General features: G+C 33.9%; 3 protein-coding genes across 3 annotated transcripts; 2 read left to right on the top strand and 1 right to left on the bottom strand.

The window, feature by feature from the left end:
* Positions 1–248: 248 nt before the first annotated feature.
* Positions 249–6,650, top strand: LOC100815858 (probable serine/threonine-protein kinase DDB_G0272254). The gene is made up of 13 exons (XM_003534765.5): positions 249–773; positions 902–1,322; positions 1,398–2,064; positions 2,337–2,377; positions 2,638–2,706; positions 3,603–3,703; positions 3,835–3,913; positions 4,204–4,302; positions 4,440–4,508; positions 4,608–4,657; positions 4,764–4,845; positions 5,343–5,437; positions 6,078–6,650. Exons 1-13 carry the CDS (start codon positions 496–498, stop codon positions 6,202–6,204), a joined length of 2,178 nt encoding a protein of 725 aa, XP_003534813.2. The 5' UTR covers positions 249–495; the 3' UTR covers positions 6,205–6,650.
* Positions 6,651–9,598: 2,948 nt separating this feature from the next.
* On the bottom strand, positions 9,599–11,842 carry LOC100499958 (huntingtin-interacting protein K). Its single transcript, XM_003533107.5, has 3 exons — positions 11,581–11,842; positions 9,909–9,975; positions 9,599–9,816 (listed from the first exon to the last, which is right to left on the bottom strand). The coding sequence occupies exons 1-3, from the start codon at positions 11,763–11,765 to the stop codon at positions 9,736–9,738; spliced, it is 333 nt and encodes a 110-aa protein (XP_003533155.1). The 5' UTR covers positions 11,766–11,842; the 3' UTR covers positions 9,599–9,735.
* Positions 11,843–15,457: 3,615 nt separating this feature from the next.
* LOC102663898 (glycine-rich cell wall structural protein) lies at positions 15,458–16,234 on the top strand. Its single transcript, XM_006587929.1, has one exon. It carries the CDS (start codon positions 15,458–15,460, stop codon positions 16,232–16,234), a length of 777 nt encoding a protein of 258 aa, XP_006587992.1.
* Positions 16,235–16,452: the final 218 nt, after the last annotated feature.

Here is a 16,452-nt window from a genome sequence, read left to right as displayed (position 1 = left end):
ACTTTTAATGAGTTTTTTAGACTTAGGCCGCGCTAGGCACTTGATTGAATTGGAGTAAAATGTTCAAATTCAATTTAAGCTTATAAAATTAAAATAAAGTCCTATATTTCATTAGGTCGGTCCGGCTAAACTAAACATTTTCTCAGCATTGTTTCATATAAGAGATAAATGTGATCTAAGAGGAAAATAAAAATCTCTACTTAAAAGATTCATGCATATATATCTTCTGTATAATCTAATCTAATAATTTCCATTTAATATTCTAACGTTTCACGATTCCTAAAACATAAAATATGAAGAAGAACAAGAATTAAAGTTGAAGCCGCCTAACACCGTCAAAGCCGACCGAACAAAAGGAAAGAAGCTAAAACAAAACTGGAACTGATAAAAAAGAAGAGCTTGCCGTTTGTTGTTGACCCTTGTAAGTTGCGAACAACACATATGACATGATTTGTGTTCTTCTTTCTTAAAAGTTGAGATAGTTAGTATTTGATCATGGGTAGTAGTACTGAAATGGGAATCCCAGAAGAAGAAAAAGAAGAAGAGCTTCTGAAGAAGATAGAACGGCTAGAAGCTGGTCACGCTCACCTCAAGCAAGAAATGTCCAACTTCAAGCTCTTCCAAAACAACAAGTCTCGTTCCAGGTTCGGTGCTGCCACGTGTAACAAACCCTCTTCTTCTCTGCATCAAAATGGAAACAAGTATCTCAATATCTTGCAGTCAATGGGCCACGCTGTTCATGTGTTGGATCTTCAATGTCGTATCATGTACTGGTGAGTAGCTTATTTTGATGCTTCTTCAAGTTTTGTCATGTGGGGTGTTCATTTTTGTTGCATCTCAGTGGTAAAAATTGTTTTTTTATTTCTGGGGTTGACTATTTTGTGATCATCGTTTTTTGCAGGAACCCTAGTGCGGAGAGTATGTATGGTTATGCCGCTGAAGAAGTTCTAGGGCAGGATGGGATTGAGATGCTTGTGGATCCCAGTGATTTTGGCTTAGCCAATGATGTGTTCAACCATGTCAAAAGGGGAGAGAGTTGGAGAGGCCAGCTCCCTGTTAAGAATAAGAGAGGGGATAGGTTCTATGCTGTTACAACCAATACACCTTTCTATGATGATGATGATGGAAGCTTGGTTGGGGTTATTTGTGTCTCCTGTGATTCAAGGCCCTTCCTTGAGACCAGAATTCCCTTGTCAGGGGTAGAGAATGCCGAACCGGATTCAGGTTTGAATGGTCGTAGGAGGAGTAGCATTTCGGATAAGCTTGGCCTTGACTCTAAGCAGCCACTTCAAGCTGCTCTGGCGTCGAAAATTTCAAATTTGGTTAGTCTTGTGCTTTTCGTGTTTGTGTTTTATGTATAGTTTGGCTTGTCTTGATGTTTGCAATCGTTGAGGCAGGCCTCGAAGGTGAGTAACAAAGTTAAGTCTAGAATCAGGACTGGAGAAAGTAACACCAATGGTGAAGGTGGGAGCGGAGAGAGTCATCATTCTGAGCCTAGTCTCTCGGACTGTGTTCTAGCTGACCAGAGAGAGGATGGTAATTCAAGTGGAGCTAGCACACCCAGAGGAGAGGTGCTAAAATCTCCTTTTGGTGTATTTTCTCATGTTGAAGAGAAATCCGAAGGAAAATCTGTTAGAGGCTCGGGTGAACAAAGTCAAGGAAAACCTATTCACAAGATCATAACTTCTAAGGCTGAAACATGGATTCAAAAGAAAACATCTTCATGGCCATGGAGAGCAAACGATCAGGAAGGATCCGAGGCAAGGAATGTTCGTGTTGCCTGGCCTTGGTCACAGGGCGATCAAGAAAATGAGTCAGTTAATCAGAAGAATATTTCTTCTGGATTGAAGCCAGAAAGCCAAGCAGGAGAAAGTAATCGATCTGGTATTAACGAGGCTTCAGGATCCTGGTCCTCATTTTTTAATGTTAACAGCACAGGTAGTACCAGCAGCTGTGGGAGTGTCAGCAGTAGTGCAGCCAATATTAAAGGGGATGTTGACTCTGATTGCTTGGATTATGAAATTTTGTGGGAGGACCTGACAATGGGAGAACCAATTGGGCAAGGTAGTCATGCTCAATACTAGAGCGTCATGCTTGAGAAAATAAGCTTTTTACAATATCCATGCATCAACAAAGACATTTGTTTAAACAATGTTTACATATCTGTAAACAGACTTTTTATTTTTGAAATTTCTTTGCTTCTTTATGAGGCCCCCTGTGTTAATATGATGCCCCTGCTTGCAAACCCGAATATCTAGTGATCAATGCTTATTGTTCATTTGTATGCTATATCTGTTTGAGTGTTTTCTACTTACCTTTCTGTTGTTTCTTTGCAGGTTCTTGTGGAACTGTATATCATGCTCAGTGGTATGGATCGGTATGTTGTTTTCTTCTCCTGTAATTTCTGGTTTAAAGTTCATGTTGCTTAACATGTTTAAGTTTTTCATATACATTATGCAAATTGTTATGTTGCAACTCAAATTACTGGTGTATATAGTACACAGGTCCTTTTTTATGTGTTAAATTGATTTTTGTCTAATTAGGGCATTGTCTGATTTCTGGAAGCCCTGTAATGTAAATGATTTTTTTCTGGCCAGTGGCACTATTCAGATTTCAACTTATATTAATTTTCTGCAGGATGTTGCTGTCAAGGTTTTCTCAAAGCATGAATACACAGATGATACAATACTGTCCTTCAAACAAGAGGTATGATGTCTGGTAGTCTAATTTGCTGTTATGTTGAGAAATGGGAATTAAGATAAATTTTATCCATATGATGAAATCAGCTTATGTTTAAAGAATGATGTGATTGCCATTAACTGGGAGAGAAAATTTGATTAGACCATAATCGATTTTCTTCTGTGGATTTTACTTTGATGCTGTTTTTGCAATGAGACCATCTTTATTACATTTTGCATAATATTTATTGCTTTTATGTGTCAAGCTAAAATCTACATGCATGTAGGATGTTAGAGTTATGAGCTCTTAATATGAGATCATGATTATATCTACTATTCATACTTATGAGATTGTTTCATCAAGCTTGGTTATGTTCAATAAGGATTAATAATAATCATCCTGTTGACTCTGCTGTAAATGCTGCCTTGTTCATATACTACCCATAGATAGGGTTTTGTTCTTGTCATACTTGGTCTTTCCTTGATAATAACTGAAATTATACTCCAATTTACCTTGACAACAACGATACATGATATCAGTGTTATAACTGGTATTATATTTTGTTGAGTGTATTCGTGCAATTCTTAATAATGAATTAAAAATGTTGTCAATTAAAAGAATTGGAAAAACTCATAATTGGAAGAATACAGGAACCTAATGGGTAACAGTGGAGTAATAGCTATGAGGTATACCTGGGATTTGATATTGATGTGCCATCTTAGAATGTAGCTGATATAGAGCTATATGTGCAAGAGCTTGTTCTTTCACTTCCTCAAGCTTTCCCCTTTGATTATTTTTTCTTTTATTTTGATAATCAGACAATTCCACCTTATATTTGGTAGTTCCAGCGCGTAATTGAGCCTCCCTTAAAATTCCTTTATATTATTATATACCATTGATTTGACAATGTCTTCTGTAAGCAGGTGTCTGTCATGAAAAGACTTCGTCATCCAAACATTATTCTCTTTATGGGGGCTGTGACTTCACCTCAACATCTATGCATTGTAACAGAGTTTCTCCCACGGTTTGTCCTGTACTTCATTTCTGATTTACTCAGTGTCATGAGCATTCTGATTCAATTTGTTGTGTCTCTCTGTCACATAATGTTGATTTGTGCTGATAATTGTTGCATCCATTTATATTTTATCCATTCAGTGGAAGCTTGTTTCGTTTGCTTCAGAGAAACACATCCAAAATTGATTGGAGACGGCGAGTTCATATGGCCTTAGATGTTGTAAGTACTTAAAGCAGTATTACGGACAAGATCTCTCTCTGTATCTATATATATGTATATTCGTTTTAACTAATTACATCTCATTCTTATGATGCTAATGTTTGTTGAGGAATAGTGGCATGTTAACCTTTTGTTTCCCTCTCTTTTCCTCTCTCAATATTATTAGTCATGCCAGACATGTATTATTGGAGCACTACTAGTAGATTTTGACTTTAACTTCAATCTGTTATCTTAGAAAGGATCTCTATCACTGTGATTGAAGCAATGGTGTATGCTTACTCTTTCTATAGGCACGAGGTGTAAATTATCTTCATCATTGCAACCCACCTATCATCCATCGAGATTTGAAGTCTTCAAATATTCTAGTTGATAAGAATTGGACTGTGAAGGTCTGCCACTTCTCACTTTTCTTTTTATTCTCTGTACGTTGGGTTGTATTCATTCAGTTGAGTGCTTAAGGAATTACAGCTTATTTTCTGTCCTATTTAGCCAGACAATATATATTAAGCTTGTGTTGGCAAAACAGGTCGGTGATTTTGGTCTTTCACGTCTTAAACATGAAACATATCTCACTACTAAGACAGGAAAGGGGACGGTAGGCTCTCATTTGTTGTGGTCCCTTAGATGATTTGTTTTCTGCTTCTTCAGTGTCAGAATATGTTTCTGACTCTCCAGTTTTTATTCTGCTTTGTAGCCTCAATGGATGGCACCAGAAGTTCTTCGTAATGAACTGTCAGATGAGAAGTATGTGTGGTTTATGCTCTCTATTACTCTCTCTCCTTTTGTCTTCCTTAATATTATTACTAAAATCCCATTTTAATTATCTTTTGCTGCTTCACGGGACCATTAGGTCTGATGTTTACAGCTTTGGGGTGATATTGTGGGAACTTACGACCGAAAAGATCCCGTGGGATACTCTGAACCCAATGCAGGTATAGTTTTAATGTGTACATGAACCATAGAAATTTATGGAAGTGAACGTATATAAAAAGGAGTCTTGCTTACTAATGCCTAAAGGGCATTGGTTAAGGAATTTAAAGAAGAAATTTTTTATTGGAAATCATATCGAAGCACATTAAAAATCACAGGGTAGCGCATTTTTTATGCATCCCAATAAAAAACTTTCTACTTTTACTTCCTTAACTTTAGCATTTGCCTATAAAAAGTGATGTGATAGTTAAGCTTATTGAATGCAAAAAGAAAAATGCTACTTTGGTTGAAACATTTAATATTTTTAGATTTGTGATTCCACTAATTCTAGTGATTGGAGACAAGTCATTTTACCAGAGTATGCAAACTAGGTGTTTGAACTTTGAATTGTTTCTTCGTGTTGTCACTAATCTAATTTTTAATTTACAAATAGTCTTAGAAGACAATAGTGAGTGACAGTTTTTATCGTCATTTGTTTCTTCGTGTTGGATTCTTGCAGGTTGTTGGAGCTGTAGGGTTTATGAACCATCGGCTAGAAATTCCAGAAGATGTTGATCCACAGTGGACTTCTATAATTGAGAGCTGCTGGCACAGGTGTGCTTTTTTTGTCACTGTCATTATTTTTTTTCTTTCCCACAGCTCTAATATCCATAGCACAATTATTATCACACTTTCAAAAAAAAATTATGCTATTGCACTATTTCAGAAAACAAAAAAATACTAAAACTAATGGAGATCAATTGTATAGAATGACTATATGCTAAGTATCATGTTTAAAAATCATACATGAGTGAAATGGTCTTTTGGTGTGGTACTGCTGGTAGCAACACTCTAGTTCTCCTATATTCCTCCTTATTCTTTATTGGTATTTGTGAGACTTCCCTGCTTAATATCTACATTATATCTAGATGAGTTACAAGCTGAAAGCCTGTGGGATGAATTTTAATTAATTCATATAGCTAACTTGAAGCTCGCATATGTAGGGTGCGTGGGTTTTTTACTCCAACTGAAAAATTTAATAGATCATAGCTTGTGTTTGGTTAACATGGATTTTTCAAAATAACGTTTTCCTTATTTCTTTTAATCAATGCTTATTAAATTGTTTACTTCATTAGTTAAAGTTTTCATATTAAACATTATTAGTTATCAATCACACTTTGTTATTTTGAAACAAAAGTGTGGTGCAATTACCAACACTCACATGCTAACTTACAATTTTGTACATTACTACCAGCGATCCAGCTTGCCGACCAGCATTCCAGGAACTGTTAGAAAGGCTAAAAGAACTGCAGAGACGGTACACAATTGAATTCCAGGCAGCTCGATCTGCTGTTGAGGAAGGCACTCAAAAGGAGTTCTAGCAAGTGGCCACAATCTTTGTGCTTGTTTCTATTTTATCACTAACAGGCTGGTGCATAAGGAATTTTACACATATATAATACAAAACATTCCTGATGAATAGATGTGTTGATACAAATAACTGCTGGGCTTGGAGTCCTGTTGTGTTGCTGGTTCATCATTATATTTGTCCAGCTATCATCCTATAAGTAGGAAAATGGTTACCAAATTGGTTTTGTCATGATATTTCCTTGATGGCACCATAGAAGTTGTTAAACTTACTAGTGATGTTTTAGTTGTGAATAGGTTCCCATTATCATCATTGTAATTTTGTATGGGAAATGTTTGTGCCACTTTTAGTTGTATAGAAAGTTGGAAAAAAGAACAAAAGAAATCAGTGGAGACAGGAAAATAGTAAACAGAGTGAGTTCAGAGAGAGAATTTGAGAATGAGAAATAAGTTTCTGAAACTCTAGTTGTATATTTGACATGAGTTTATTGATTACATGAAAAACTATTGATAGTTGTAGGGATATCACTAATCTCTTAGACCTATATCAGCTAGACAGTTAAGGGGATATATCAATTGGAGCATTTAAAAGATAGATTTCATTCTTTTAAAATGAATAAATGTGTGATATGAGAAAAGTAAGGATATAGTAGTATCTTATATTAATTTGAATTTAAGTATCTTGTAAACTTAATCCATTTTAAAACAATGGTGAATATATTTTTAATCCCTTGAAGATATAGGTTAACTTTCCTTTGTTGAAGAAAATGGGAGGGAAATAAACACCTTTTTCATTTCACCTCGTAGATGTTTTAAGTGTGGAGAAGGAACAAGAAATTATTAATTACATGTAATAAATTAACTTATGTGATTAACATGAGAACGAATTTGACTGATAGATTGCATATTCATAAAGTTTGTGAGCAATTTTCATCTTCGAAAAAAATTGCCAACGTCATATTCTTGATAGATAAATTTGACGATCGATTCAGCTACTTTTCGAATATAAGAACACATTCCGACTATACAATATGAACAGATTAAAGACTGAAAACGACCTAACTGCCACATTGAAAAAGTTACTCGTGTTTAATTTTTATACCAGTATATATTATTTTATATTGTCAATCAATAAAAAATGATACAAATTATACCATATAAGTTATTACTTTCAAGATAATTATTATATATAAATCAGTGTGACAATGTCCATGATAATATAAAAACTCTTTATAAAATTAAATTCTTAATCTCCAATATATATCTAAACATTATTTTTATTCTGTCCTGCTGCTGAGTTTGTTTTTCGGGTGGGAGTGCGACACGACGAATAAGATCACGTGAAGCGGATAACAAAGGAGACACATCAAACTTTCTCATGCAATTTGTAGAATGTCTCAAAGAACCTTGTTTTGTTCTTTTGGCTGATGGAAGGGGGGCAAAATACCATTACGGATTGCAAGGAAATCTAATATTTGAAAGAAAAATAGGAAATGATCTATTTGGTCTTTTATCTTAATTTTTTTATTATTTATTTTGATCTTTTTTCTTTTAAAAAGTTTATTTTATTCTTCTGTTTAAAAAATGATCAAAATGATCCTTCCATCAATGCACACTAAACACCATTTGGAAAACTTAGATAATGATAGTTTTTAGTCACCACTATCAAACATTTATAAATTTGAAAGAAAAAAAAACTATCTTCCCCACATACACAACCGTTCTCCTCCAATCCATGTCTTTCAACAACACAATCAAATCTCATAAAGTCAAATCTCACAAGTTGTGTAACTTGGCTTGGTGGTGGTTCGTTGACGCATTTGAAGCACACCCATCGCAACAAGTTCAAATTTGGAGAGACTACACAGAATTGTATCAACAACCATGTCGATGAGTGACTTTGGTTAGGGAAGCAAGGTAGATCTGTACTAACAAAATCGTAGAGTTCCACTACCCTCGTGCTTGCGGTCATTGTTGTGTTGCGAAGGTTGTCACAACAACAAACTCAAATGCGAGATCACGGACTTTGAGGAACTTCTTGCAAATGTCGAGGAGCGCTAGGATGCAGTGGTGCAACAGGAACTGGATTTGATCGACGATGTGGTGGTCGTGGTGGAGGAGGAAGTCGGGAATAGATTAAACCCTAATTGAGTAAATTGGAGGTTTTGTTTTGAGTTAGTTTTCCACCATTTTGAGACCATTCGATCTTGTTTTTTGGATTGTGGGTGTGATTGGTATTTTGGAGTTGAAGAATTTTGTTGTATGTTGTTGAGTTGGAGATGAAGATAAGGGAGGAGGAAGGGAGAAGAGGAGGAAGATGAAGAAAAAAAATTACATTTTTTGACGACTTTTAATCACCACTTAGTTTCATTAATGGTATTAAATTTGTATTGACCGAAGGATCATTTTGATCTTTTTTTTTAAACATAAAAGACCAAAATGATCCAAAAAATAAAAGAAGATAAATGACTAAATAAGTCATTTGGCCAAAGAAAAAAAATACTTCTATGATAAATAAAAAATAAAAAAATGCTCACAGAATTTGTGTTAAAAAAACTTAAATTAATTTTTTCTCTAATTTATTTGATTGATTTGGTCTTCTAAGTTATTTTAAGTTCAATTAGGTCCTCTAATTTTTAAAATAAATTCAATTAGGTCTTGATAGTCAATGACGTGTAATTCTGGTTGAATGCATAATGTTCATGACCTAATTGAGCACAAAAAAATTAAAAGACCTAATTGAGTACAAAAACTAATTTAACAAAAAAAAAATGCTCCCGAACTGGATCCCTACCATTATAGATACACCGGCCTTTGGGAAATTTACATCACCTATTTAATTACCATGATTTGAGATTTTATTACTCATAAAGTGGAAGTACAGTGCCCTTTCGGAAGAGGAAACTGGTGGAGTTAGAAACAAAAATGGATGGCAATAATTAACTCTGCAAGACATTATTAGGGTGTATGGCCAATGAAAGAAAAGGCACCATAGAGTGGGGGACCTTGGCATTGCATGGTGCCAGCAACATAATCTTACTGAATAAGCAAAAGTTAGTAAGAGTGTGGACACTTCCATCACATCAATGTCCATTTCAAGAAACACTGGCAAAAAAATCTGAAATCTTAGCTTCATCAATTTGGATGAAACAAACAAAATAAGAGATGCTACTTGCACAAGCATTACAGACCGCAATCTACAAGAGTTGAAAAATATAAGGCTTTCTATTTGAGTTGAAACAATCACATGCTGAGCTTGAAGATAACAAACACTATCTATGCTTAATGAGCAAGCATATGTATGATTCGACACGTGGAGGTCCTCATGAAGCACTTAACTTCACCGTTAGATAACGGGTTCTTTTCTTAACACAGAAAAGTTTAGGGGGAGGGGTGGTAAACTCGATGTCAATCAATAACACAGTTATGATTTCTTAATGAATTAGGTCAGAGTATACATTTGAGATTCAATTTCTATGAAAAACAATATAAGCTGATACACATAATATAATTCTCTGAAGCATTCACCCTTGTTACTTCCCTCGCTAGTGAAGCAAGTGCCGAATGGCAGCAACTGCATCACCTTTATGCTCCCGCAAAGTTCTTTCAGCAACTTTTATGTCCAACTGTTGGAAACAATAAGAAAATATATCAATATTCTATTCAATGGAATAAAATCTTCTAGACGGATTGATGAACAATCTGTTGAAGAAGTTACCTCTAGTTCATTTGCAATTATATCAACATCTGCTGCATTTATCTTAACAGCAGCTAATTCTTTCTCCCTGTAATTGGATAACAATGCATACTAAAGTTTAGAGATAAAAGGTAAACAAATGCAGACCAAACAAATCATCTATAGGGTCTTTTTAATTTGCATAATCATGTTTCATTAATGTTTAAATTATGACCTAAAAAATAAACAAGCACTTCACTTTATATTTCTATCAGCAATGCAACTTTATATTTCAATTCATATACAAAAAAAAAAAAAAAAGAAGTACAACAATATGAAGTGAAGGAAAGCTTCGATATTAAATATTAGTAAACAACTGAAATTATATGATTTGGCTCTTCTAAGGTGAGTAAGGGTAAAGTACACAATTTCATTTGCTGATATTCCAAAACATACATGATTTGTTATGCAGGTACACGTAATATCAACCTTTAATTTTCTCATTAACAGCTGAAATTACTTACCGTATCTTCTAATGTGAGTTGGTCACTTTAAAGGAACCATATCCATATCATGAATTATAAAACTAGGAATAAAAACACCTCCTATAATTTCAGATTTTTCAGCTTAAAGACCATCAAAGATTTTTTTGTTACTTACCACACTGGAGGTTAAGAGAATGTAAGGGTAAAATTATACAATTTTTTATTGATGTTTTGGGGTTTGACCTTGAATAAAGGAAGGGAACACCTATATATTTACCAAGTAAATAACCCCCGAGCCTAGTGTTGTCAACCGGTGGCCACGGTGTTATTGGTTGCAGCATTCTAAATTCTAACAGATTGTCATCAAATGTTTAGTGTCATTGTGGGTTTACATTGCAACCTGTGGCAGCTGCCTTTGACTTGGTGACTATGGTAGTCATGGGAGAAAAAGTATTTTATGCTTTTTTATTTAAAAAAAAAAAAAACTGATTAGTTTTGACCATTCAACAATTTGTTTAGCATGTTTTAAGAAAAAGGGACTTGATGTCCATGCACAAGCAAAGCCTATTATTAGCCTAATGACCTCCACTCCATGACTACTACATTTATTATAAACCAAATGACGATGTACACCATGTCCAATGAACAACCCACCGGATTGTGTATTGTAACCTTTTTGTTCTTTCTTTCTCTGCTTCTTTGTTTCACTCTATTTCCTTTCTTCTCAATTTCTTTTCTATTTCTCTCCATTCCATTTGAGTCCTTGTTTTCTACAGCCATTATTTCCCCTTCGATTGATTGTTTCAGCTGGCTCTCTCTCCATTTTCATTTGTTTGTATTAAGGGTCCTCTCCTCACTCATTTCTTTGGTATAGTGGTTCTGACTTCTCTCTGTTTGTTGTTCTCAGTAATTTTAGTAATGGCAAGTAAGTTAAAGGATCATCACAGGCTTCATGAGCTAGAGCCTATAAACAACGGGGATCCATTCACTTAATGCCTTACGGCTTTGGCTTCCTTCGTGACCCAACAGTGGGTGGCCATGGTGTGACATCTTGAACAAGTAATTGGGGGTGGATCATTGTTGGAATGAAAAAAGTGAGAGAAAAGTCTCAAATAGGCATATAATAACGTCTTAAAGTTTGAAGTTTATTATACATTTCAACAATGACGATTCCCTAAGAGAAAAATGAAGTAGTGAGCATAGTATAAGGAATAATGAAATATAGTGACCTAATACGCATGGCATTGCGATCAGCTTGGGCAGAAGCAGCGATGGAAGCCATGGCCTCGAGGACGCGAGTGGAATCCAGTTGGCGATCCTCGACGCGGTCAGTGAGTTTGTCCAACGCTTTGCTCTGTTGCTGTAAGTCCTTTGAGTCCACCATCATCTCCACTCCTTCTTCTCCGCCCTCCATTGCTACGCTTTCCCAAACGCACCACTCACCACTCCCCACCCTTTTTCTTTCTTTCTATGCCCTAACCCTTCACAATGGAGTCGAGTGGACTGTGGACCTTCTTCCCTCATTCCAATGGGCCTATCACCCATGGGCTTCCACCTAGAGGCCTCTACATAAGGCCTTTGACTTTTTTTATTTCCAAAAATACCCCTCATGGAAACACATTTCGGTCACTCAAAATGCTTAATGGGGATGCAGTCCAAATACATTACATAAATTGTTTTTTTTTTCTTCAAAAAATACACAACAAAAATGTAATTTTAGTGTGTATTTTACTTTACAAAAATGTGTTTTAGGTTCAGCACTTCATGAGATGTAGATTGTTTAGTCAGATAGATCGATCAAATATACCTTTCAGATCTAATACTTGATTGGGTTATGGACTATTTAATTGAATAAATTAATGGAACATAATAAGCATTCTCGTCTTTTAGGTTCAACACTTAAAAGATTGTAAACTATTTGACCAGGTTGATCAAACATAACAAATATTTATATCTTTCAAGCTTAGTGCTTGAGGGGGTGTGAATTGTCTAACTAAATTGACGATCTGAGCATAACAAAGGTTTATGCCTTTTTAACTCAAGATGTGAGGGGTTGTGAATCGTCTAATCTAAGTAGATAGGCTAATTGAGAATAATGGACAAAATATAATTAAAATAGTTTATCTTCTAATATTAAATCTAATCCTTTAATCAAATTATATTTCATGAATAAGGTTGATGTTATTTATCAATTATCATCTTAAATTCACCCGAACTCTAAAGTTTGGTTGAGAACTCTAAAGCTTTGGTTTTAGGAACTTTGCACATAAACATTAAACATTATGTAATTCGGTAATTTTGTAAGGTTAGCTATTCAACTAGATTATTTGTTCTCTTTACTAGTTTCAACTTAATGACTTATGACAGGATAAATCTTTTACATACGTGTCGTTTCTTTCTAAATATCTGTAAACAACGTCTAAAATCTACTAGAGTGGGTAAAAAATCTATAAAGCTTGAGAGTGCTAAATTTCCAAAATAAACTGATCACTCTTGCAGTTTTAAACTTCAGAGTACATAGTTTTTCATGTATGAAAAGCTAACTCGCACTAATTGCATATATGGTTTTGGATTAATTAATTAATAAATAATACATGTGTTTTTTTTTTTTTCCGTGTGTGTACTAAGTGATGGGACACACAACACAAGTTTCCCACTTGCGATTTACGAATGACAAGTGGCTCACAAGGTGTTTGTTTTATTTAATTTATTTTTAAAAAAATATAAGAATGGAATTACACCCTAATCTTACAGTAGAGGCGACACTGCGGTTTAACAGATTAGATTGGATAGATTTTAAAGAGAAAATCATATGATTTAATTATTTTATTTTTGTTAATTTATCATCCAATTAGTTTAGTTTAAACTTTTTATCAGATTCATTCCAATTTAAACACAATTTAAATTGGATCAATTTTAGATTTTAATCTTATTTTTATTTTTTTCTAACTAACTAAAAGGTAAGATATATAATGAATACAATAAAAGATACCACATATTTTATTTATATGTCATTATATAACTAATAATAAAATATTTATTAACTTAAATAATTAGTAAAAATATTTTTAATTAAATATATTTTTTAAAAATAGATATAAATTATATGATAATTTTATAAATATATAAGAAATAAAAAAATGAATGATATTAAAAATTTATGAATATATATATAAATTTGATTTGGATTGATTTTTAAAATTAAATCCAAAATCTAATCCAATTAAAAATTTTGATTTTCTAATTTTTTTATCCATTTAATTTTCAGTTTACTCAGTTATCCATTCTTTAATCTCATTGGATTTGATCGGTTTATTAACAACTCTATCCATGTCTTGGCCTTTTTCATCAAAACATACATGGACATGTATTACTCCAGTAACTTATTTATATCTATTCTCGGAGCCTCCAATTTATTTTTTGTTGTTGACAGAAGCCTCTATATAATTCTTATTTTAGACCTAAAATATATAACGAAAATTACCGAAGACTATATTAATTGACATTACTAAAAGGTTTATATTCAACGTAAATTTATTTTCATTAAATAATTAAAAGTGAGGATATTGTCATCAGTAAAAAAACAGAGACCAGAGAGAGAAAAGTCAAACTGAACTTTCAAAAGAGAAATTTTAAACATAACTTTAAAATTAGTAGTAGATTTGTATCTATTGATCATGACCTATTTGAATTTTTACCAACTAAAATGACAGCAAATTTGAATGTACAAACTTTTAAAATGGAATATTGTTACTACAACTTGATTTTTTTTTATTTATATTCACAAAAAAGACTCACGAATATTTTTAAAATAATAATAATAATAATAATAATAATAATAATAATAATAATAATAATAATAATAATAATAATACCCTGTCTCACTTGGATGTTTTAACAAAAAAAAGGTCTCATTTTAATTGTTAATATTTTACAATATTTATAATGAAATATTAAATATTATGTTCTTGTTAAACCTTGAACCATTTATTCACATTAATAAAATCATGTATATGCACGTATGTTTACAGTGCATATGACAATATTTTTTTCTTATTCTATGGTTAGTTAAGAATTTATCATATAATTTTTTTGGCCGGTGTGTAATTCATGCAAGAGGCTGTGTCAAACTGACCCTCAACTATTTTGAGTAGTAGGTCCATCTTACTCTATAATTCCGTCAAATTTATACAATTATAAGTATGATTGTTCATTTATTCAAAGAAAAACAGTATGATTATTGCTCTCATTTTGAAACTACATTTTGTGCTGTAGATAGTACATATTTAACGGGCCAGATTATGAAAAAGTGCACTAAACTTGTGAATTAATCGCCATTAATTATCCTTATTTTTTAGTTAACTGATACAATAGATCTTAGTTGAGCTTGAACAAATTACCAAAAAATTGAATGAAAATAGTAAATTTAATTTGAAGTGATCATTTTCGTTTGAAATTTTTTTTACGTCTATATTTGCTGTCATTTTGAGTTCAATTGGTACTTTATTTGGTAAAAACAAATTAAATTAAATGAAAGGTAATGGATGAAAGTCAAGAATGGATAAAGAGCCACTAAATTTCATCCCACTTTCAGATTAAAAATTGTCGGCAGCAATATTTGATATAAGTCATTAATTAGTATCCAAAAATCTTGGTTAAATTAAGAGATAAATAATGACACATTTTATATTTATTTTTATTATTTGATAAATTTTACTTAACAATTACTATATATTTAAAAATATGTGATGCATTATTAGCATTAGTTCTTCTTGTTTAAAAAACTAAGTGTTCTAACAAGTTTAGCAGATATAAAAGTTGTTTCATAAACATATTAATAGATTATTAGGTGCCAAAAAAGGAATGGCATGGAAAAAAAAAGTCTTATACTCCATATTCCAGACGAGTTTGAATTGTTTTGGCCAAGTGATGGACAGTAATACTATGGAAAGGCATCAATATCACAATGAAAGAGAGATCTCAACAACGTGAATTAATGGCATGTAGTGTGGCTTCCACTATAAATACTACTCCTTTGCTAGCTTTCAAATTGCAAGCATATATAACGCAAAAATTTCTAGTTTGATTTTTTGTGATTGTTCAGTAATGGGCAAATTACGTAAGAGTATCGGAATACTTTTTGTGTTCTTATTACTAGTGATAGTAATAGCAGAATGCCAAAAAGTAAAAAAAGATGAATTACTCGAGGGCTTTGAAGGTGGTGGTTTTGGCAACGGAGAAGGTTTCGGTAAAGGTGGTGGAGATGCAGGTGGTGGGTTTGGAGATGAACATGGGAGTGGTGTAGGAGGAGGAGCTGGCGGAGGTGGTGGAGGCTATAGAGGTGTAGGAGGTGGTATTGGTGGAGGTTTAGGTGGTGGAGTAGTTGGAGGAGGTGGTGGAGGTGAACATGATGGTATTGGAGGAGGAGTTGGTGGTGTTGGAGGAGGTGGAAGTGGTGCTGGTGGGGGTTTAGGAGGAGGAGATGGTGGTGGCATTGGAGGAGGAGCTGGTGATGGTAGTGGAGTTGGAGGAGGTGGTACTGGAGGCAGCATAGGAGGTGGACATGGTGGAGGTGGAGGTGGAGGAGGAGTTGGTGTTGGTGGAGGTTATGGAGGTGGTAGAGGAGGAAGTGCCAGAGGAGGAGCTGGTGGAATTGGAGGTGGACATGGTGGTCGCAATGGAGGAGGATTTGGAGCTGGTGTTGCTAGTGGCACTGTAGGAGGAGTTGGTGGGGGATATGGAGATGGAAAAGGTGGAGGTGTTGGTGGTGGCTTTGGAGGGGGACATGGTGGTAGTGCTTGTGTTGGAGGTGGCAAAGGTGGCGGCAATGGAGGAGTTGTAGGTGGTCATGCAAGTGGGAGTTCCCGTGGCAGTGGCTATTAATATAAATAAATATTCCTAAAAATATGATGTTGCACTATCATGCATGCATGGATGTAACGTGCAATAATATATATTAATTAAATAAACTCATGTTCATGCATCCATATGTTGATGCAAGTATAAGTATAATATAAATTAACGAATAAATTTGAGTTTTTGTTAATCTTAAGCTTTCACATAATAATAACATATTATTATTATTATTATGGAGTTAGCGT

Source organism: Glycine max, chromosome 9 (assembly GCF_000004515.6).
Source record: "Glycine max cultivar Williams 82 chromosome 9, Glycine_max_v4.0, whole genome shotgun sequence".
Lineage (NCBI taxonomy): Eukaryota > Viridiplantae > Streptophyta > Magnoliopsida > Fabales > Fabaceae > Glycine > Glycine max.
The sequence above is the reverse complement of the archived record's forward strand: the minus strand, read 5'-3'. Positions and strand labels throughout refer to the sequence as shown.

Excerpts from the sequence above, each read along its gene's own strand:
- LOC102663898 (XM_006587929.1), top strand. The coding sequence starts at position 15,458 with ATGGGCAAATTACGTAAGAGTATCGGAATACTTTTTGTGTTCTTATTA.
- LOC100815858 (XM_003534765.5), top strand. The coding sequence starts at position 496 with ATGGGTAGTAGTACTGAAATGGGAATCCCAGAAGAAGAAAAAGAAGAA. Across the intron at positions 774-901 it reads CAATGTCGTATCATGTACTG|GAACCCTAGTGCGGAGAGTA; the intron begins GTGAGTAGCTTA and ends CGTTTTTTGCAG. Across the intron at positions 4,303-4,439 it reads ATAAGAATTGGACTGTGAAG|GTCGGTGATTTTGGTCTTTC; the intron begins GTCTGCCACTTC and ends TTGGCAAAACAG.
- LOC100499958 (XM_003533107.5), bottom strand. The coding sequence starts at position 11,765 with ATGGAGGGCGGAGAAGAAGGAGTGGAGATGATGGTGGACTCAAAGGAC. Across the intron at positions 9,976-11,580 it reads CGCAATGCCATGCGTATTAG|GGAGAAAGAATTAGCTGCTG; the intron begins GTCACTATATTT and ends ATCCAATTACAG. Across the intron at positions 9,817-9,908 it reads TAATTGCAAATGAACTAGAG|TTGGACATAAAAGTTGCTGA; the intron begins GTAACTTCTTCA and ends TGTTTCCAACAG.